Source organism: Leptinotarsa decemlineata, unplaced genomic scaffold (genome assembly GCF_025532065.1).
Source record: "Leptinotarsa decemlineata unplaced genomic scaffold, Ldec_3_MD MMD2_tig00000251_RagTag_RagTag, whole genome shotgun sequence".
Lineage (NCBI taxonomy): Eukaryota > Metazoa > Arthropoda > Insecta > Coleoptera > Chrysomelidae > Leptinotarsa > Leptinotarsa decemlineata.
This window is the reverse complement of record NW_027412547.1, coordinates 3002544-3025888: the sequence shown is the minus strand read 5'-3', so window position 1 is coordinate 3025888 and position 23345 is coordinate 3002544. Positions and strand designations below refer to the sequence as shown.

At 37.3% G+C, this 23345-nt stretch overlaps 2 protein-coding genes across 6 annotated transcripts in view; one reads left to right on the top strand and one right to left on the bottom strand.

Annotated features, from left to right (window-relative positions):
* LOC111515231 (odorant receptor 10) overlaps window positions 1-13277 on the bottom strand; it is a 29490-nt gene extending 16213 nt beyond the window's left edge. Inside the window, exons 1-2 of one of the 2 annotated variants that reach the window (XM_074173523.1) lie at window positions 13037-13277; window positions 811-1103 (exon numbers count right to left, since the gene is read on the bottom strand). In XM_074173523.1, coding sequence (XP_074029624.1) covers window positions 811-1072 — 262 coding nt within the window. In that variant the 5' untranslated portion in view covers window positions 1073-1103; window positions 13037-13277. Of the gene's footprint in view, window positions 1-810; window positions 1104-6600; window positions 7518-13036 lie in introns of those variants that run through there. The other variant, XM_074173524.1, reaches the window with a different exon arrangement.
* Window positions 13278-14254: 977 nt separating this feature from the next.
* stj (voltage-dependent calcium channel subunit straightjacket) overlaps window positions 14255-23345 on the top strand; it is a 46990-nt gene continuing 37899 nt past the window's right edge. For 3 of the 4 annotated variants that reach the window (XM_074173520.1, XM_074173519.1, XM_074173517.1), the window contains exons 1-4: window positions 14256-14727; window positions 16932-17013; window positions 17075-17179; window positions 18439-18567. In XM_074173520.1, the coding sequence (XP_074029621.1) occupies window positions 14594-14727; window positions 16932-17013; window positions 17075-17179; window positions 18439-18567 (450 nt within the window). In that variant the 5' untranslated portion in view covers window positions 14256-14593. Of the gene's footprint in view, window positions 14728-16931; window positions 17014-17074; window positions 17180-18438; window positions 18568-23345 lie in introns of all 4 variants that reach the window. The other variant, XM_074173518.1, reaches the window with a different exon arrangement.

Here is a 23345-nt window from a genome sequence, read left to right as displayed (position 1 = left end):
ACAATAAAGTGATTTTCTATGATTAATATTTTTTTTTGTTCTTTAATACCGAAATATAAATGGCAACCCTCGTAATGCTGATGTTCTAGCGATTAGTTTCAATATTCGATAAACAAATTTGAGTGAGTGAACGTGAGAAAATACATTTTTTTGTGGTAACAACAATTACCAAAACTTGGTATAATTTGTAAAATATCTGTTTTTCGTATAGTATACTTCTGATAAAAAATGTAGTGAAATGTTGAAACATTTCATACAAATGAAGAAATACAGGATGTTCCATTTGAAAAAGTTGAATTATGTCTGTTTGAAAATCAAATGAAACTTGACTAGTTTCATTTGTTGAGAAAGTTGAGATCCTCGAAATTATCATAGTGATGTTGATTAACTATTTCTGAAAAAAATCCACCTGACCCAGTATACGAGAAAATAATTTCAAAAGATAGTATTTATCGATATGACTGTAAAAAAATGAGCAGTTCCAAAAGTTGTTTTGTCTGTCAAAAAAATTGTAAAAGAAATGAAATTAAACATTTCATGTGGAAAAATGAAGAAATAGCGGTGACTAATTAATTACCTTTGCCGAAAGGGATATAAACAGTTGATTTTTTGATTTTTGAATGACAGTATCTCCAAAATTAAACCGAAGAGCCAAGTTCTGATATGATATTGGTGACCAGCAGATAAAAATACGTGAGTCGAATATTTTTTTCAAAAAGTCTGAAAACTGAAAGGTACTTTCTATTTCGTTTTGTTGGTTCAGTCTTCAATTATATTTGATATTGAACCTGGGTTTCCAAAATTACTCACGTAAGAAAGTAATCATATTTCCTACATGAGCGTAGCAATTGTAGCAGAATCCTATCCAGTAGTATCCATCATTAGATGTGTCGAAGGGTAAGTACAGGGGGTATTGTTGTTTTCGGAATGTTGTCGTTCTGTTCATACGAGGATTGAAATCCTCGTAGGTATCACCACTAACTTCATTTATGTATGAAACCATGTAGGTCAAGACGCTAATGATTGTGATGGCAATATGGAGGCAACAACAGACCATCCTAGTGTAGAACATTGTTTGGATGCGAAAAGACTCGAGTTCATTTCTGTAATAAATAATGAATGAAAATATACATACAGAGATTTCTAAAATTTCTACAAATGAGCCATGAACAGATGCAATCTAGAGGTCACAGCGGTCATGACTCTCTAAAATGGTACACGTCAAATTGACATAACTTTCAAAACTTGACAACTCACGAAAATTTCATGAAACATCAAATTCCTGCTCAAATTTTCAAAAAAATGAAATCTACAATGGTTATTCAGACACAGACGGACTATATCACGTCAAGTAGGGATAAGGAGTTGAAGAAGTAGTCGTTTTAGGAGCTGTTGAAAATAATCCCAAAAACGTCAACGCGAAATTTGAAAATATCAACAGGCCTACCAACAACTAACGTTAAGAGTTCAGAAAAGTTCATCAACTCTGACCATGAGATTTTGAAGGCCGCATGGCTTTTTGTCAGTGGTTCCTGGAAAGTTGTAACCGAATGCTTGATTTCTCGTTGAATTTTAGTTAGACAGGTGAAGCTCCTATGAATCTTCATTTTCAACAGCTACAATTCTTACAGCTGCCGGACTGAGTCATGGCCGGTGAGAAGCTTTTAACTCAAAATGTGCGGTAGATGTATAGAAATCTGTCTGTTAGATTATTCGAGCCGTAAACATTCAAATTGCAAACGAAAATTTCTATTCATTTTTTCCTAATACTTTTTTTGTCATACACCGATCCAAACTTTACGCAGATACGACTTCTCCCACCTACCATGACTCAGTCCGACAGCTGTATAGTTGGGCATAACAAAATTCTCATTATATTGCTGAGCAGAGAAGTCAAGGAAGATTTGGATTCAGTTTGTGGGCAAATGTTTTCAGGGGTAGAATTATCGGCCCGTTCATTTAAAAAGTCACTTCCACATCTCAGAGGTATTTAAAAATTTCAAGGCAAAATATTGAACCCCTTGTTGATGAATTGCCACTAATGAAGCTCAAAAAATATTTTCAACAAGACGGGGCTTCAACCCACAACACTGCAATTGTCACTGATTTTTGCAATTGTCATCAATTTTTTGGCTGCAAATTTTGGTAATAATTGGATAGCCAACCAAAGACCCAACCGTTGGCCGGTCAGGTGACCGGACCTAACGCCTATGGACTTTTACCTCTGTGGATGGTTGAAAGATCCAATTTTTGAATTTCCGACCAATTCAAGATACGAATTTGTATATTGAACTAATTAATTTTTCAGAAATTGTTCAGAAAAGTTGTCGCCTGTGTGTAGGAGAAGCTGGTAGAAATTTCAACACGTTTTTCGAAGAAATATATTTCATTGTTTGTTTTTTATCATTATTATTATTGAAGTTTCATTTATTAGTAGTAAATATAGTATAAATTGTTATGTTTCATTGAAACTATGCATTTTACTTACTGATGTGAAAAGCTTCCTAAATTTTCATAGCTACTACTGAACAATTTGTTTTCTGTTTTATCGCCACCTCGTCCAAAACCTACTTGATCAATGTGCGTTTCTAAGTCTACATGAAAAAACCCGTAAGCTCCGTATTTCAAAGATGACGGACGGAGTCGCCGGACTCCTGATCAGTGGCAGAAATAAGTGGAGTGAGAGGAACAAATCCCCCAACAGCCTTTGCAAAACATGCCACCGTGGACCAGCCTACCCAAGCTGAGGTGTAAGGAATCATGCCAACAGCTGACTGGCCGCAGGGCGATATGCGGTCACAACAGATTCCCTTGGGGAACTGGACGAAACCTCATTGAAAAGAGCCTTCCTCTGGTAATGCAGGGCTCTGCCAGAGGTGACCAACTCTCCCCTTGCTACTCGTGGGAAAACACATGAATGAAACAACACAAAAACAGAAACAACAAAAACGAAAACCAATCCCGAGGCTGGACAGAATTGCTCACCTTAATCTAAGGCGGTGGCTGGGGATGAACAGAAATGTCCACCCCAATCTACCGCTTGGAATGAGGCTGGACAAAGCAGATCACCTCTAACAGCAAGGGCACTTCCTGCGGCAGGTGCCAAGAGCACCGCCTTGAATAAAGGCAAGAAACCGGCTGCCCCTGCAGGAAAGCTCCCCCACTTTCCATTTTTCCGCTTCACTGGTTCAGTGGGAGATGACTGTTTGGCGAGAAAAAGATCACACAAGAAGATCAACTAATTAGCTTTGACGTGGAAAGCCTTTATACCAAAGTTCCGGTCGAAGAAGCACACCAAATCATACAGAGAAGCTATCCGAAGACGGGAACCTGAAAGAGAGAACGAATCTACCTATAGAAGTAATTATGGTAATTATGTGTACGAAACTGTTATTTCCAACTGAAGGACGAATTCTTTACACAAGATGAGGGACTGCCAATGGGATCGCCACTTTCACCAGTCATAGCCAACATATATATGGAGTGGTTTGAAACTCTGGCCATTGAAGAAGCCCACAAGAAACCATGGGAAAACTGAACTAGACGCCTTCCTGAAACACATCAACAGTATGAGACCTTCCATCACTTTCACAATGGAGAAGGAAATCCACGACGAATTGCCATTCTTAGACGTTTTGGTGAAGAGGACTGACACTAAGTGGGAAACATCTACATATCGAAAACCCACTCACACGGGACAGTATCTGAACCACGAATCCAACCACCATAAATCAATTAAAAGAGGAATCATCAAGACTCTTTTAGACCGTGCTTTCGAGCTCTGTAATACGAAGGAAGGTCTCGAGAAGGAACTAGACTTCATCAAAAATGATCTTCAACGGAATGGCTACTCCAAAGCGATGATAGAAAAGACTTTGGCTAAAAGACAGCTGGAGCCTCGCAAGGAAGAAATGCCGTCACAACCAGTGCTTGCACTTTGCCACATCAGAGGATTATCGGAGAGGATAAGAAGAATTAGTTCCAAGTACAACATCAGAACCTGCTTCAGATCTGGTAACACTATCCGTAGCAGCCTCACGAAAACCAGGCCACCAAAGGCGGACTGCGATTCCAAAAATTGCATTTACCGAATGTGTGAGTGCGGAAAATCCTATATTGGTGAAACTAAAAGGCCATTAAATGTTTGCATTGCCGAGCACAAGAAACACACCCAGCGATGGGAAACCAGCAAATCAGGACTAGCAGACCATGTTTGGACCCATCAACACAACATCGAGTGGTCCCAAGCTGAGATCATACACAGAGAGAAATATTGGTTTAGGAGAAAATTCAAGGAAGCTGCATACATGCTGTCCAACAACGTATTCAGCCAAGCTAGCGTAGAGATACGCAATATATGGAAACTCATCATCAAGCGAAAAATGGCCAACTCCCGCCAAACGGTCATCTCCCACTGAACCAGTGAAGTGGAAAAATGGAAAGTAGGGATAAGTGAAAGTACTCGAACAACTCATAAATAGTCATCTCTCGGAGGAACTAGTCCAGTCATCACCCGAAAACGATTGTAGATACTAACAATCGAAACGTCGTGAACTAACGTGGCTTTGAATCTCTTAACTTTTTTATTTATATTTATTTGTATTTCTTCATTTTTTGTTCAATCGTTTTAATTTTACTTGTATTTTATTTCACTATTATATCATTTCAGATTATTTTTGCTTAATATAATTGTTATTTTCAACTATTTATTTTTAATTCTTTTTTTTTCAGTTGTTTCGGGAATTTCAAATCATTTTATATATTAGACAATGGAAGTCCGAACTAGTGAAATTCAGGAAAAAAGTTATAGCAACTTTCCGAAAATGTGCTGTATCTCAGAAACGTTGATAGATATCGAAGGGCGGTGTTTCGATTTAGGTTGTCATAAAATTGAACCCACAGACACAGCCATGAGTTTTTATCTATCTGGTTTGAAAACAGGGGATTTCCTTCAAAAGTGTCCAATTTGGCCCACTCTGTACAAGGAGCCTTGTTTGGGAGATCATGTGCACTACGCATGATAATGTCAACTCCACCGTGTTATAACCATATTGGTGATTCTTCAGAGGAATGCATATAACGCAACCTTCCTGCGTTCTTCCAGAATCCCCTCCAAGGCCGTAGCCAGGGGGGATCAAGCGGGCGCGAAAATGTGAGGATTGCGGCAGCTGAAAGTAAGTGATTTTATGCCGCGACTGCGGAATATATAAGAGCGCTGTCGAGCACGGAGGGGAACACAGTGAAGACAAAGATCGAGGGTCGGATCAAAAGTCTGTAACCTCTGATCAATAGGCGATTCAAACTGAGCCTAAAGAATAAAATTACGATCTATAAAATAATGTTGAAGCCTGTCATCATGTATGCTTCATCCATCTGGGGCAAGCGACTCCGTCTAACATACCCATTCTCGATACGGATGATTGTGAATGCTCTGTGGTTCGTACAGAACGAAGCCATCTGCAGAGATTTGCAGCTGCCTTCCATTCAGCAGTCCATTCAGTCGAGGAATCGGCAAGTCCTTGATTGCGCAGAGACCCACGATAATCCTTTGGTTAGGAAAGCTATAGATTATGCTATAGATGATCCCTCTCGATATAGAAGGCCCAGATACTCTGTCGAATGAGACCCTCATGTCCTTCGTTAACTAATGAACAATTTTTTCATCCATAACACCCCAGCCAGGCAGGGGTTCACCGTGAAGAGCGGTACTGATATCTGAGGACATTCATGCCGTCATCCCATGATCAATTATGACCCATTTGTCCCTCTGACAACCGTTAGTCGTATAGGTAAGGGATCCAGGCTCAAATCTGTTTGAAATTAAGACGAAATCGGCCAAAGGGGTTGTATTAGATTAGAAAGTAAAAGCACCTAGAGGCTAACTTTCGACCAAAGAAGGTCAGATGTCAATCTTGCTGAAATGCCCATTTGAAGATGTTGGCGACATTGCCACATGTACCCCTGAGAGGACTTTCTCTTCTCTGAAATGCCTCAACACTTATTCAAGATACTCCACAAGCCAGGAATGACTAAACGGTTTGGCGTTAATGTCAATCCACCGTAGAATTGACATCGACACCGAGGAGGTAATTGGTTTCTTAGGTGCAAAGAAAGCTAGAAAACTAAATTTAATTTTGTGATAAGATGTTATTATTTCTGTAGTGGTTTTCTAATAAATATATATGATCAAGTTTTCTACCGTTCCACCAAACCAACTCCTCCCTCCCATTTGTTTTCTGGGTACGACTCGATCCTTGAACATTTTTGGTAGGAAATATATTACGTTAATAAATTGGTCGTACTAATTCAATTGATAAAGTAAAGAATGTTCCCAAATTATAAAAAATCGATTTGATCTCAAGAAAAGTAACTGTGAAAAATATAATGACGATACAGAAAAATGCAAAAGAAAACAAGAAAAATATTCGTAAAATACAATCGAGTAAACTTCGTTCTCTGTTGTCACATTTGTTTCAATTTGTATTGCAACTGGTTAAACAGCAGAAGCATTAACAAGATTTGATAACGCCATCTGAGATGATGGTGAAATGTCAATCTTTGAACTAACTGAACGGGTTGATGCTTTGACGTCACTCTCACCTGTTCTCATGCAACACATAATTTCCCTGTTCCCAAATCTTCCCAAAATCTCCAAATTCCAAATCGCGTCTCTTCTGGTCCTGCTGTTGTCTACTATTGTTAACTTTGACAAGGTTGAATAAACTGAAATTGAAACTTTTCCTTGAAATAATTTCATTGATTTGACCGAGCTTATTTGTGCTGAAAACCCATACAACTGTCCGAAATACCAGAATGGTGTCCAATGCTGCTACACTCATATTGAACATTCTCTCTTTAAATACTTGATGGGAGAAAAAGAATGCCGCCCATTCAGAGAAGATCAAGAGAAATGTGCACATAGAGATGTGAGGAATAGCTAGCGTCAGGTAGATAACTTTGGCAATGGGTTTTTTTGGTGGGGATAGCCCTTTGATTTTATAGATGTGTTCAATCCACTTAAAGAAGTCTTGTGGGACTTGCTTTTTGATGGAGCTGAAAAAGTTGCTGAGGTGCATTTTGAGTTGCAACAGGAATATACTGAATTGGGATAATGTATAATGGTCTCGAATCACGTTTGAATTTGTTATGCAAATAACTTAGTGATTTATGTGGTTTTCAATTCAAGGACTCGTTGACAGTGAAATGAGTTTGAGCAATTTACCGCGGACTATAATGAAAATAATTTTGTTTTTGTGATAGCAGAAAAAATGAAGCAGTTGAACCGTAATTGGGTCAAAAACAAAACATGTAAACTGGTCAATTTTCTAAATTTTTTTTCCGGTCAATTTGAATCGTTATTATAATTGTACCAAATAAGCAGTTTTTTAATGAATGAATTATAGAACGAAAACATTATCCGTGATGAAATAGATATTAGACTAGAAAATCGAGAGATATTTCCTTATTTCCATATATTCTGACTTCCTACATACAGAATTATACAGTGTGTAAAAGCTAAATGGAATAAATTCATTATTTCGGTTACGGTAAATATCTTAACGAAATCCCGAAACACGTCAAGTTTAAATTATAATTTGACATACTTCAACGAAAAATTCCACCTCTTCCTTCAACCCCCGTCGAATGATTGGTACAATTGCCATTTTTTCAAATAGAAAGTATAAGCTTGTGATATACCGTTTGAAAGGTCTCTTCATTCTCTATTCAAAAATGTTATTTTATTGCAACAATTAAGATAAAATAAATTAAAACCATGTAGTTACCAAAATTCAATGAAGTACACTCAAACCTTATTGAAATGCACTCAAAACTTATTTCGTGTTGAGGTAATAACAATAAGAAAGTAAACAAAAACCATAGCATTGTTATTTTTAGATAGTATAATTTAAAATACTGTTATCTAATAATTTTCGTGACAACGTTAGTTCAAAACGCCTTATCAAATTGTTTTGTATGTCACAATATTAGTCTTCAGTATTTTGATTTGAATTTAAAGTTCGTCAACTTCAAGTCTGACAAATGGTTAGATTAACGAAAATGCATAAAATAACAATTTTACAAATGAATGGTTACGGAGATAAAACCCGAACACAACAAGAAGTAGCTCACCTATTCCATGAAAATTTTCCTAATTTACATGCAGAATAGAGAAGCAGTTTCGCGAGCTTGCTCATATGGGGCAGATAAAAAGCAGCTGACAATGCAATGACTGATGAACTAAAATTAGATGTGATGCTTTAGGTTGAGGAAAACCCACATACATCGAGTAGACCAGAGTTCCCCAAACTTTTTTGTGTCGTAGACCCCTCGCCATGTTTTTCCGTGTTGGGTAGACCCCCTACTTACCTGATATTGATTTCCTGTAAATTTCTAACTGTATTGAAGTTTAGTGTTAAAAATTTAAAGTAGAAACACGTAATAAATTTCACTAGTTCGGACTTCCATTGTCTATTATATAAAATGATTTGAAATCCCTGAAACAAGTAAAAAAGAATAATTAAAAAAGAATAGTTGAAAGTAACAATTATATTAAGCAACAATAAACCTGAAATGAAATGATAGTAAAATAACCTACAAGTAAAAATATAATAATTGAATAAATGAAAATTAAAGGAATGCAAAAAGAAAATAATAAAAATAAAAAAGTGTAGAGATTCCAAGTCACGTTAGTTCACGACGTTTCGATTGTTGGTATCTACAATCGTCTTCGGGTGATGACTGGACTGATTCCTCCGAGGGATGACTATTTTATAGGTCGTTGAAATACTTTCACTTTCTCTACTTTCCATTTTCCGCTTCACTGATTCCGTGAGAGATGACCGATTTGGCGGGAGTTGGTCATTTCTCGTTTGATGATGGGTTTCCATATGTTTCGTATATCTACGCTGGCCTGGCTGAATACGTTGTTGGACAACATGTATGCGGCTTCCTTAAATTTTCTCCTGAACCAATGTTCCTCTCTGTGCAAGATCTCAGCTTGGGACCACTCGATGTTGTGTTGATGGGTCCAAACATGGTCTGCTATTCCTGATTTGCTGGTTTCTCCTCGCTGTGTGTGCTTCTTGTGCTCGGCAATGCGAATATTCAATGGCCTCTTAGTTTCACCAATATAGGATTTTCCGCACTCACAGGGTATCCGGTAAATGCAATTCTTGGAATCGCAGTCCGCGTTTGGGGGCCTGGTTTTCGTGAGGCTGCTACGGATAGTGTTACCGGATCTGAAACAGGTTCTAATGTTGTACTTGGAACCAATTCTTCTTATCCTCTCCGATAATCCTCTGATGTAGGGAAGTGCAAGCACTGGTTGTGACCTCTTCTCTTCCTTGCGAGGCTCCTGCTGTCTTTTGGCCAAAGTCTTTTCTACCATCGCTTTGGAGTATTCATTCCGCTGAAGATCACTTTTGATGATGTCTAGTTCCTTCTCGAGACCTTCCTTTGTATTACAAAGCCCAAAAGCACGGTCTAATAGAGTCTTGATGATTCCTCTTTCTGTCGATTGATGGTGGTTGGATTCGTGGTTCAGATACTGTCCCGTATGAGTGGGTTTTCGGTATACAGATGTTTCCCACTTAGTGTTGGTCCTCTTCACTATGAAGCCACCAACGTCATCAACATGAGTTCCCGCCCGCTTACGGGAATAGAGGAATCCTTGTTGAGGAAAGGCCTGAATTTTGCCATTACGCCAACATCTGTGCCCACTTTGGAGATAATTACTGCAGTGGAATCCACCAGTTCCCTCATTGACCAGACCGAGGCAGAAGAGTTCAGATGGAAAATTAGAGAACAGTTGGATCGAGAACCAGTTCCAACATCTAACATCAGCAAGGAAGAACGTAGAGCTCTGAACGGCCTACGTAGAGACAACACCATTAAGATCCTACCTGCAGATGAAGGAAACGCTACTGTGGTAATGGATACCGTTCTCTACGAACAGAAGATCGAAGAGGTTCTGCAGAAGGGACGATACACAAAGATCGTACGGGACCCAACTGCATCAATCGAAAGGAAGTTGAACCAGATTTTGAAAAAACCCCAAGTCTATTTTTCGGACAAGGAAAGATCAGGCCTAACACCGCACCACAGTAAGCCCCCTCACTTGTATGGTCTACCCAAAATCCACAAGAAGGACGTTCCGCTTAGACCGATCATCAGCTCCAGAGATTCGGCTACTCAAAACTTGTCTAGATTTTTACTTCCCTTAATACAACCATTACAAGGGAAAACATCGTCTTTTGTGAAGAATTCAAGACATTTTGTCGAACTACTAGGGTCAATTGAAGTCACACAGGAAGATCAACTAATTAGTTTCGACGTGGAAAGCCTTTACACCAACGTTCCGGTCGAAGAAGCACTCCAAATCATACAGAGAAAGCTATCCGAAGACGGGAACCTGAAAGAGAGAACGAATCTACCTATAGAAGTAATTATGGAATTACTAGGATGCTGTGTACGAAACTGTTATTTCCAACTGAAGGACGAATTCTTTACACAAGATGAGGGACTGCCAATGGGATCGCCACTTTCACCAGTCATAGCCAACATATATATGGAGTGGTTTGAAACTCTGGCCATTGAAGAAGCCCACAAGAAACCTCGAGTCTGGTTGAGATATGTTGACGACACCTTCATAATATGGAACCATGGGAATACTGAACTAGACGCCTTTCTGAAACACATCAACAGCGTGAGACCTTCCATCACTTTCACAATGGAGAAGGAAATCCACAATGAATTGCCATTCTTAGACGTTTTGGTGAAGAGGACCGACACCAAGTGGGAAACATCTGTATACCGAAAACCCACTCATACGGGACAGTATCTGAACCACGAATCCAACCACCATCAATCGACAAAAAGAGGAATCATCAAGACTCTATTAGACCGTACTTTTGGGCTTTGTAATACAAAGGAAGGTCTCGAGAAGGAACTAGACATCATCAAAAGTGATCTTCAGCGGAATGGATACTCCAAAGCGATGGTAGAAAAGACTTTGGCCAAAAGACAGCAGGAGCCTCGCAAGGAAGAGAAGCCGTCACAACCAGTGCTTGCACTTCCCTACATCAGAGGATTATCGGAGAGGATAAGAAGAATTGGTTCCAAGTACAACATTAGAACCTGTTTCAGATCCGGTAACACTATCCGTAGCAGCCTCACGAAAACCAGGCCCCCAAACGCGGACTGCGATTCCAAGAATTGCATTTACCGGATACCCTGTGAGTGCGGAAAATCCTATATTGGTGAAACTAAGAGGCCATTGAATATTCGCATTGCCGAGCACAAGAAGCACACACAGCGAGGAGAAACCAGCAAATCAGGAATAGCAGACCATGTTTGGACCCATCAACACAACATCGAGTGGTCCCAAGCTGAGATCTTGCACAGAGAGGAACATTGGTTCAGGAGAAAATTTAAGGAAGCCGCATACATGTTGTCCAACAACGTATTCAGCCAGGCCAGCGTAGATATACGAAACATATGGAAACCCATCATCAAACGAGAAATGACCAACTCCCGCCAAATCGGTCATCTCTCACGGAATCAGTGAAGCGGAAAATGGAAAGTAGAGAAAGTGAAAGTATTTCAACGACCTATAAAATAGTCATCTCTCGGAGGAATCAGTCCAGTCATCACCCGAAGACGATTGTAGATACCAACAATCGAAACGTCGTGAACTAACGTGACTTGGAATCTCTACACTTTTTTATTTTTATTATTTTCTTTTTGCATTCCTTTAATTTTTATTTATTCAATTATTATATTTTTACTTGTAGGTTATTTTACTATCATTTCATTTCAGGTTTATTGTTGCTTAATATAATTGTTATTTTCAACTATTCTTTTTTAATTATTCTTTTTTACTTGTTTCAGGGATTTCAAATCATTTTATATAATAGACAATGGAAGCCGGAACTAGTGAAATTCATCACGAAACATTGTCAATCACCTTCAAACAAACACGTAATAATTTATACATTCATTAATTGAATTTGAATTAAAACTACTCAAAATAAAATTTTGTATCTGTTATGTAAAATATACGTAACATTAAATAAACATAAAATAAACTATAAATAAAATAACATAAGCAATGAGTCAATATTTTTAGTGGGAAGGATGAACCTGATGCTTTAATCATAAATTATCAACATTTGGCGTTAATTTTGTAAGGGTTAATCTTAAATCTCCTCGGCTAATGATGTCCAGTCTGTTTCTTTTTTTCGTTAGAAAATTGGTAACAGCGCTGAACCCCCTTTCCACTAGGTATGACGATGGAAAGGAAATTAAAAATTTCCTCGCTATATTCCATAATACGGGATAAGTAACGGGTATGTTGTTTTGCAGCAAGAATTGCTGATATCCGTTTTCAAACTGAACCTTAAGTTCTTCGTTTGTACTTAGTTCAGTCAGTTCCTCTTGTATTATGACATTCGTTTCTTCTATGTCACCATATGGATTAATTATCCACGGTGGTATTACCATAGTCAAAATATCCTCAAACCTAGATTTAAAATCTGAATAGAGGGCATTTAAATGTTGAACGTAAGTTGAAACGTCGTCTTCCTGCAGCTTGTCTGTGACAAATTGGGGAACTGTGAAAATTCGCCCCGTCCAATATTTTGCTTCATTAGTTTAACTCTGGCAAATTTCAAATTATCAACACTGTACTGTCTACATTTCTTTTTAGATTCGGACACGGCATCAGTCATCTGTGGGCAAAATTAAATTATTTAAATAAGACAGAAAATCCAGCAGCTGTATATTAAAAATATTTTTTGATTTTTCCGAAAACATTCCATAATTCGAACATCTTCTTGCAACAATTAGCTCGAATTACGGAGATTGCAGTGTAATTATAATCCCGATTGCTAAAACTTTCAAAAAGAAACTATTCTCGTATAATTTTGCATGATTGAATATTAAACTACTAATAACTAAAGTCATGATTGGCGTAATTTATCTATCTTTGCTAACTACGAGTACAAAACTAAAATTTAATAAAAAATAATGTACTTACTTTTCTCCAGCACTCTCAAACAAAATAACACTGACTCACTATAATTTGTGTGATATACTTTCTGTTTATATTTTTTTAAATATTTTCTTAGCACTTTCCTTTTCAAGATTCAGGAAACGAATAAACGTATTTGTCCCACATTCGTATTTATAGAGTGACGAATTGAACAAGTCAGTGCAAGGTAGCGAAGCTCTAAAACTGCGACTCTCAGGGTTTTACAAGTTCAAAATGTATTGCGACCACAAAGCGAATACCAACATCCTACAACTTACACAATTTCATAAACATATATAATAAATGTTTTACTTCATAGGTACTTTTATAAATAATGTATATGTTTTGATATTATAAGATAGTATGATGTAAGTAAACAGGTACTATCAGTGTATGTGTTGAGATCCACTATTTTCATTTTCATTTCGTGGACCCCAAATTTTTTTTTTCGCTGACGTAAACCCCTTGCAGGTTATCATAGACCCCTAGGGGTCGATATAGACCACTTTGGGAATCACTGGAGTTGACAATGTTAACCATACATCGATAGTAAACACATTGAAAGAAAATAAAATGAATCTTTATAAAATGATACCTACTCATGTTGGATCACAATATCATCCAATTAGAAACGTTATGTTTTCTGATGGGTTTACTTTGTCTTTTAACGGTCATGCTAGTCGGCAAAATTGCCGCTACTGGTCAACAGAAAATCCTGACTGGATGAGAGAAGAACACACGCAATATTTTCAAAAAATTAATGTTCGGGCAGGGATTGTAGGAAACCATATCATTGATATGTTAAATAATGTTAAAAGACAGTTTCATTTGAGATTAGGATATTACTAAGACGATCGCGGTAAACATTTTGAATATCTACATTTCATTACGTTTTGCATTACATTTTAGTTTTAAAGTATATTTCATAGAATTTCGACAACCACATGATTTAAATTCATTTCATCTCAATTGTTGCAATAAAGCGATAACATCTTTGAATAGAGAATGAATATACCTTTCAAACGATATATCACAAACCTATACTTCCCATTTGAAAAATTGGGGGTTGTACCTGTCATTCAAAAGGGGTTGAAGGTAGAGGTGGCATTTTTACGTTGCAGAATGTCAAATTATAATTTACATTTAACGTGTTTCGGAATTTTTTAAAAACATGTACAGTAACCAAAATAATGAATTTATTTCATTTGGCATTTACATACTGTAGAATATCCACTGTAACTTTTTTACATTACATTTACACTTCGCATTTTCGTAATGAAATGAAATCTTGACCATCCCGTATAAGTATCTTGTTGAATAATTCGTAACTTCACAGCTGCGAACCTGATAAGAACACGAACTGATCATAAAAAACATTTGGCGTAAAAACAACAGACTCCAAGTAGGTAGTTAAATCTAATCCATCTCGAAACATTCAGATACCTTTGCAACTGGCGCTTGCGCCAGAAACAGGAATATCGATTTAACCTACTGCGGTGTTATGCCATGTGAGAAATGCTCCGGAGTAGTAGCTATTAATTTGTTAGAAATTTTACTGAAAAAATGGGGTGCCAAAAATACCCATTCATGGCGTTGTTTTTGTGTGTCGGTTGTGCCACTTTCGGGCAAGGAGAAAACGTACGAAAGGAAATGGAGATGGAAAGCACCGCTAAACAACATCCTGAGTTGTCAAAACTGTAAGTTATACAGCATTCCAACTACTAGGGATATCTGAAATTGCGGGATACAAAATTCTGGATGTCGAATAACCAATCAGCACTTGATTTTACAATCAAAATGGGTTGACTATCTGGAAAATTTGTACCCGGTGATATAATAACTATTCATGATTTCTATGAGTGTTGAAAGTAAGGTTTTATTTTGTGGTTGAAAATATAAAACTTACTTTCAGGACAGTTGTACAACTGTCCTGTCCCCAGGCGGTTCCGAGAAATTCCACCCCAAGTGCGATTTATTATTAATGTGTGGGCAGGAATTTACAAAGATAGAATTTTGGGTCCTCATCTGTATCTGTAGAGTAGGGAGGGTGAGTGGGGTTTTCAGAACCACCAATGAGTTCTGATGAGCTACTGTTGTTGACAGTCTGAGATGAAGATGCACAAACTTGTATGATGGTGTTCTCTTCTCCTGGCGCAGGGTCTTCTTGTAGAGTTGTTTCAGCAGCTGCATAATCCCGTTCTGTAAACACATTTCTGTCGATTGGGACGATTCCACATTTTCTAAAGCCTTTTATAGCGATAACTGGTGTAGCTGCCTTCAAAAACGCTTCACCAAGTAGCCAGGAAACCTGGAATTGAGTCACTGTCCGTCCTGGATTATTTCTTAAGAACTTTTCGAAGCTTTGTACAAAATACGTATTGAAAGGTGCCATAAACGCAACATCAAGTGGCTGCATTTCATGACTGCAGTAGGGGGAATGCACAAAACAGTGACATGATTGTCTCTGGCTTTTTCGATGAAGTCTAAGTTGTTCGTGTGAGTTGCATGACCGTCTAGTACCAGAAGAATCGGGTCGTCTTTTGTTGGCTTTAAAAATTTTAAGAAGTGGTCAAACCATGAGGTGAATATTTCCATTTGCATCCAACCAGTAGGATGACATGCAAAAGCTGATCCAGGAGGTGCTTCATCTTGCAGTTCAACTTTCATTCTTCGACGTGGTAAAATCACAAAGCCGAAACACAGACTACAAAAGTTGAAAGAACGCCTCATTCAGCAGATGTTGAAGAGCCGACTTGTCGCCGACCTTTTAGAGCAAAGACCGTGGACGACTTCGACTGGACTGTTAAGAGCCCAGTCTCATCAACATTGTACACCCTATGGGGCGTGACCTTTCGGAATGCCTTCCAAAATGTCAAAACACTTTGACACATTAGTTTTGTTAAACGCTTGAGCCCGTGCAGCTGAAGTCGCCTCAGGCTTCCGTAATGCAATCATAGGGTGGCGTTTTCTAAATTCCTGTACTCAATCTCTCCCAGCAGCTTTTTTTCATGACTAAAGTTATGAGGTGTGCACTTTTCAACAACGAGTTTGTAGGCAAGAGCCTGTAGATCGGCGACTGTTACACCAAAAAACGGACTTCCATGTCCAAAAGATGGTTAACTATTTCTTTTTCCTGCTCCTCAGTAAATATGGGCTGAAAGTGACTAAGAACCTTTTTTGTGTTTACTGTTTGAACATTTTTGTCGAGAGCACGCCGTTTTAAAGGTACCTGGAACCTTTTAGCTGCAGTTTGCCAAGGCAACCCGTCCTTCCTCACTGCATCAATGGCCTTTTGCATAGCTTCAGAGTTCCAGGACTGCTGAGCGGTTTTCCTTTTATACTTTGACACCATACTGTTCTTCTGTAAAAAAAAACACGGAATTAGAATAACTGAAGTTTGCCGTGATCTTGCTCTTGATATTATAGGCCTACTTAGTTTTGTTTGTGATGAATGCAGTTTCAAAAATCAAGTTTTATGCAACATACATTGCGGGCAAAGTGGACACATTCGCGGTAAAGTGGCCACGGCTGTGACCACCAGTTTTAAATGTCGATTTTCGAAGACTATTTGGATGATCACCAAGTGATAATCTTCAAGAGACGACACGTGTCGAGGTGTTAAAAATAACGGTTTGGTGTTGGGATAAAACTCCAGTAATATTCATTACTACACCAAATGTTTCAAACAGTGCAGAAAAACTCGCTCATTCTGTTTCAATCTCTGAAGGAGCTTCCTTTAAAAAAAAGCTCCAAGTCACTTATAGTTAGAACGATAATTGACCTCATTTCAACTTACAAATTACATCTAATCTATTTTTCTTTCATAGTATAAATAACGATGGGATAAACTTTTTTGTGATCGCTCAGTTTCCCTGTGTATAGATACACTTTTTTTCTCTAGGGCCAGAAATTGGGCTACAAAACTTGGTGGGGAGCTTTGGCATTTTGGTGACCTTGTAACCAGACAAACCAGGGTGAAAGACGTGAGTAAACATTATATTTCACAAAAAAACACTGTCTCATCCTTCGAACGTTTCTTTTCAGAGTTTCAAAGAAACCACACTAGTAGTTGAAGATGGCAACGCTCTTTTACAAAACATTCATGAGAATATCTCTCACATGATGAAACAGAAAGTGGAAGCTGTCAAGGTAATTATGATCCAGTTTATTTCGGAAGTTGCAAGAGATTTTTAGTGGGTTCCACCTAACCTCTTACGTTTTTTGCTGCATAATTCATTTTATGATGTCTGTTGAATCAACTGAGTGATTTTCTTCTGCGAAAAATGAAGAAAGAGAACAAGAACTCTATTGAATATAATTTCTTAGATATCAATATTCAATATCACTTCGTTCAAAATTTTTGTCTGTTTTAATGGCAAGTGTTTTTGTAGCTTCATATCTCAATACATTTATACTGTTAATTTTTTCCAAATTTAATTTTTTTGACTCTTTTCAGCTTATTTCTATATGATTTTTTCCAATTTTTATCTACGAATTCAAATTGAAACAGCCCGGAAAATAATTTATGCATTTGGCAATGATAATGTTATGATAGGCCTGTTCTGGTTTTCTATCCGGACTGTTCCTGACAGTCAGAAACCAGTCACCCAGCTCAATACTGAGCATGTTGTCGCGTAAAGCTTTTCAGTCCACAGCTGACTCACTGACTTTGGACGATTAGGAACAGTACAAACTTAGAAACAGAACAAACCTAATGATGCGCCGAATATTCGTTTGGTATTCGATATTCGGTGTATTCGGTATTTTTTCCACAATTTGTATTCGGCCGATTCGTTCGGTTTCGGTGCCGAATATATTCGGTACGAGTATTTGTGTTTTCTTGGCTACAAGATACGATATAGAATTGAAAGAAAAAACTTATGTACGATTTATGTTATAATAATAGTCAACGAAATCCAGTGAAATATGTGTTGAAGAAATGAATCAAATTAACTTCAAATCAACATTTATTTCTAAACCTCAAAACAATTTCTATTTTTGAACTTTAATGGTATCAACACTTATTTTCAAACTTAAAATCAACATTTTTTCAAACCTCAACCAAATCCACATTCCTTTTTAAAACTTATATCATCATTCATTTGTAAACCTCAAATGTGCATGTTTTACATATCACCGTCTGAAAATTAAACGAATAGGGCGTGGAAGTTCTGCCCACTATACTCTACAGACCTTTCATCAATCGACTACTATCTTTTACGGGCTCCAATAATTTTCTCACCAGTAGAACCAATCAGGATATCAGGTTTGAAGAGTCACAAAAGGGGACTAAACTTTTGAAACAACCTGATATTTTTTAAAGAATACAGCATCGGGGTAGATATTAGAGCAATGCGTTTTTCAATTCAGTTATTGTTTGAATGAAGATCGTCAATATTATTTTCCAGAGGATCATGGACCAAGCGGAACAAATAGCTCAAGCACAGAAAGAGACAGACATAGACTTTGATTTCCCTTTTTATAATGCCAAGAATTTGACGAATTCGTTGGAAAATTCTTCAGAAGACACTACAAGGGTGAGTTTTTTCACAATTTTGCTCAAACAACATACAAAGCTAGAAATTTCATATAGTAATTGAGAAATATATCATTTTCATTTCAAAATTGGCATTGAAGTACGGCAATTCAAACTTGAAAATTCAGAAATCAATGTTTTCCTTGTGAGATATACTGATAGATTTTGTGATCAAATGATGGAGCTTGGTTATTGCAGCTAAAACAAATGAAACTGAAAAAGATTCAGAACTTGGTGAATATTAACCCAGCCGGTTTATTCGCAGACAAGAAACCCTCTACCGAATGATCAGTAAGATCGTTATATTTGTACCCGTTGGACTACCTCCATATTTTTCTGGAGAGAGAGGCTAGATGAACTGCATATAGACTTGTGACTGCCTTATAGAGTACTGTTCCCAAGTAGAGAGGACTGGATCCTCCGGAAGAAAGAAATATTAAGTGCAGATAGTTGTTGGTTCAGAGATAGATCAAAAACACCTTCTGGTTCCGGTGCCAGGCTTTTTAGTCGCAAACCCAAAGACATAGATATCAAAAAATATTCTTGGATAGTCAAGTAGCATTGGAAGCTCTTGGTTCCTACCGAGCAACGTCTAAATTGGTAGCAAATTACCAAAAACGACTCTCCTCGGTAGGAAGACTTAACAGATTGTCTCTGGTCTGGATTCCTGGCCATACTGGCCACATATATGCGGCTTCTTTGAATTTTCTCCTAAACTAGCGTTTCTCCTAGTGGATGATCTCAGCTTGGGACCACTTGATGTTATGTTGATGAGCCCAAACATGCTCTTGCTGGTTTCTCCTCGCTTTGTGTGTTTTTTGCCGAGCCCAAGAAACATACGCAGCGGTTAGGTTAACATTCATGAGCGTAACATACGAGTAAACATTAATTTCTTCGTTTGATATGTCATTTTAATTTAGTTATAAAGGTTTAGGTTTGTTTCAACACTGATGACAGTTTTGGAAATACACACTTCTCAATAATATTATAATACAATAAATGATGATATTTTTGAGTAATACCTGTAATACCTAAAGAGAAATAATGCACTTTCTATAGATTCAATTCATTCCTAAGAAGCTATAATGTAGTCGACGTCACAATATTAGGTACCTACATTTCTAGGAAAAAGGGTAATAGTAAATCAGGACTGTTCAAGTACTGAATCAAGGAAAATATTATAAATCAGTTTAATTTTGTGCTGTGAACTGTGATCAATAAGAAAAGGGAAAGCAGTCAAAGCAAACGCTGACGTCCGAATTTATCTGAAGAAGAAAAAACTATTATATACAATGTGTATTGTTGGCTCCGTGAACTGAATGAAAATATATTGCATAACGACGTAGTTAATCGACAGGAAGTGTTCCCAGAATTATTGAAACCTTTAAAGAAAGTGAATGTGAATGTGATAATGTATCTAAAGGATGAAATGAAAGAAAAAAATAAATGCAGCTTGATAATTGCACCAAATATGCTATTCGTAGAAAATTCAATTTGTTTTTTTCTTCCGAAATGAAATCCCAACCACAAAAAAAGTCGCAGCCGAAATAAGTTCCGATGAATCGATGCCCAAAATACCTAAACGTGTTTAATTGCGCACATTATAGCATATACACATTAAATTTGAGAAAAGAGGTGGGAAAAGTGCTCCTATAGAAAGAGAAGAAATTGTGTCGGAGAAATTACTTGAAAAAAAATCCGAGAGTTGTAATAAATGATCGTCAGGTCTGAATTGGCGATCCCTATATACTACTAATGATATATAATAATTATCTCAGTTATACCCGCACCAGAAAAATACATCCCTATGTATATGGGATCGTTCAGTCGAAGGTATCTATTTTTTAAATTAGTTTGGTAGTGCGAGAGTTGCTGCCACCAGATCAGAAAAAGTTTGAAATCCGTTCTGATCACACGGATCGAGAATTAGTGGGCGGGCGACTTGGTCAACATTTGAATTCTTACCTTTCTTTCTTCGTAGAGTAATGGCTATGTTATGCCACCAATTATATTCTCAGAGACTGGATTCGGCCACGGCTTAAAAGCATGGTCTTTCAGGGGTTTGAGGGAATCAAATAATATCAGCAGTTTTCCCAAACCAACTTTATTGATTAATAAATGCGGCGGATTAATCGGATCAACAACTATTGATGAAATAAAATTAACAAAAATTACCACTGGAGTTTAACCTATACAAAATAATATTGAAACTATTCTTTCATATATGTTTACCGAACATTATTCAAACCATTATTCAACCTCAAACCCTCGGTTATTTCACCGTGTGAAAAATATGAATAAACCACTAAAACAAAATGACACGATTATTCCTCTGAAAATTTAAATAACTTCACTCAGGATATAGGTGTGCCTTGCCTGAATTCTACTAGATCTGCTATAAAAACAAAATGAGATACTATCTGAGAAACTATCAAGAGACACACTTAACCGCTCCTCCCTGTATAACATAGGGAAATGCTATAACCTATAATATCCTAATTAAACGGAAAGGAAAACCTGATTCGTAGCTATGTGGTGAATTTTCACCAATACCCTAGGTGCCAATTCGAAAATATAAAACACATACGCATGCAATAACATATACAATATATATCAGAATTGTTTTTAAATACGCTCACCAAATTAACGTAGATGGACTCTCCTGAAGTCTCCAACAAAAGCCATTCTTTCCCCAAAACTGTACCAAACTCTTACCAGGAACTCGAAAATGTTCTCTAAATCAACTAAATTGAATCAAACCGCGAATACTTTCAAAACCCAATATCACTTCTCTCAACAATGACTTGAAATATCTCAATATTTCATTTCACTCTAAAAATTCTTCTAGAATTTCCAGCTATTCTAGGAAATTCAACTGGATTCACCAAATGTCCGCGCACGACTGCCTTAAATCTTTCCCCATAAACTTTTCACCTCAACTCTGACAGGGGATGTAATTAACATTATCTCAGAAAAGTTCCTACCAATCGAAAAGGGTCTGAAATTATTTCCAAATCCGGTCATCTTAACGTCCTCTACATGTCCAGCGAATAAATCCGCAAGAATTCCCGACTGCTCTCCGGTATTTCTAATTTCGTAAGCCTGCTACTGATATGTAGATGTCACTGCACGGGTTATTTTGATATTTTCTCTGTCTCGAATAAGAGATATCCCAGACGGATGCCTTAATTTTATCATGTCGTTAAACCTTTGAACTCATAAAATAAATTTCGATATGTATTATACGTTCAAGTACTTTCTGACTGTTATTCTAAACAGATTTACTAAACATCGGGCAATTAATTCAAACGACTTTTCCTTTGAATGGCTTGGCTCCGGTTGACCTAAAACTATTACTGGAAGCTGATGAAGGCGTCCTTCTTCTACAAAAACCCATCTGTTGTTTTGAGCAGCGTTTGGGCATGTTTAAACATATCAAACCAAAATTTTCGCATCGATATGTGACAATGAATGTAACCTGGATCCCTGGATATCCCTGCAAAACCGAAGATCCTACTACTCTATAATTTTCATTTGTGAACTAGTGAATAATATGATTGACTGTCCCGAACTACTCTTCCACTTCAACTTTCATGTTCCAGGAACCAATTCTAGAAATGAACTGACTTTTTATCTACCAAATTCTAGAACAAACAAATTACTCAAGTCACCAGTTGTTGCAATGAGAAAACTTTACAATCAACTCTGTGAAAATCTCGACATTTATTATGAACCTATTGGTCAAGTTAAGAACCACGTAAAAAAACTTTTACACTCTAGACTGATTTGAAAGTTATTCTACCATGTGAGCTTATTACTACTACTGTATTACTGCTGAATTATGTGTTTTTACTTGTTAGCTCTATATTTGACACAGGAGGTTTGTTTTGTTCTTATCGAGTTTTTGTGCTCCTGGGTTCTGGCAGATATACGTCTGTTGGTCTGAACGATATATTGTTGTCCTCCTCTGCCCTCTTTCAACACCATCCACAAACAGGTCACAAGATTAAATTTGAGTCCACAAAACAGATAGCACAGGTGCAAAACCCAAGAATTCGACAAATCAGGGAAGCTATCGAAATCGAAAAGCAAGGCCTCATCAACAAAAGGGATGACTCACTAAACATCCCAAGGATTTGGGAAACAATAATTAAAAACAACCCCCAAAGACAACCACAAATTGATAATGAACCATCACAGGTAGGAGAACCGCCAGAAGCCATTAATAACCCTCAGGTAGAAAAACAGGTAGGAGAACTGCCAAAAGCCATCAACAACCCTCAGGTGGAAAAACAGGTAACAAATCCATACAACTTACGCAAGCGAAACCATATAAGAACACCACAAGAAGAACCTAACATCAGTTGCACCTCTCGAAGCGAAGCAGTAACTCGTCTTGATAATGCCATCTGAGATGATGGCGAAACTTCGACTATCGAAAAGTACACAACGGATGAACACCCGAAAAAAAAACAACATATCATATTCTACCATCCGTGAAAACGTACATTGTAATATATATATATATATATATATATATATATATATATATATATATATATAGGTAGATATAAACTATAACATGCTTGTTAATAATATTAATATGTCTTGTTATTGGGATTTACTTCTATTTAGACATTAACAATTTTTTTTTATAATATTCTTCGACTATCTTGAGAAGGAAAATGCTATCAACATGGAATATTAAATAGCGTTATTGTAGCATTTCAAGGCCGAAATTGCAATAAAACGACCGCATATGGCGAAGAAAAAATGTTA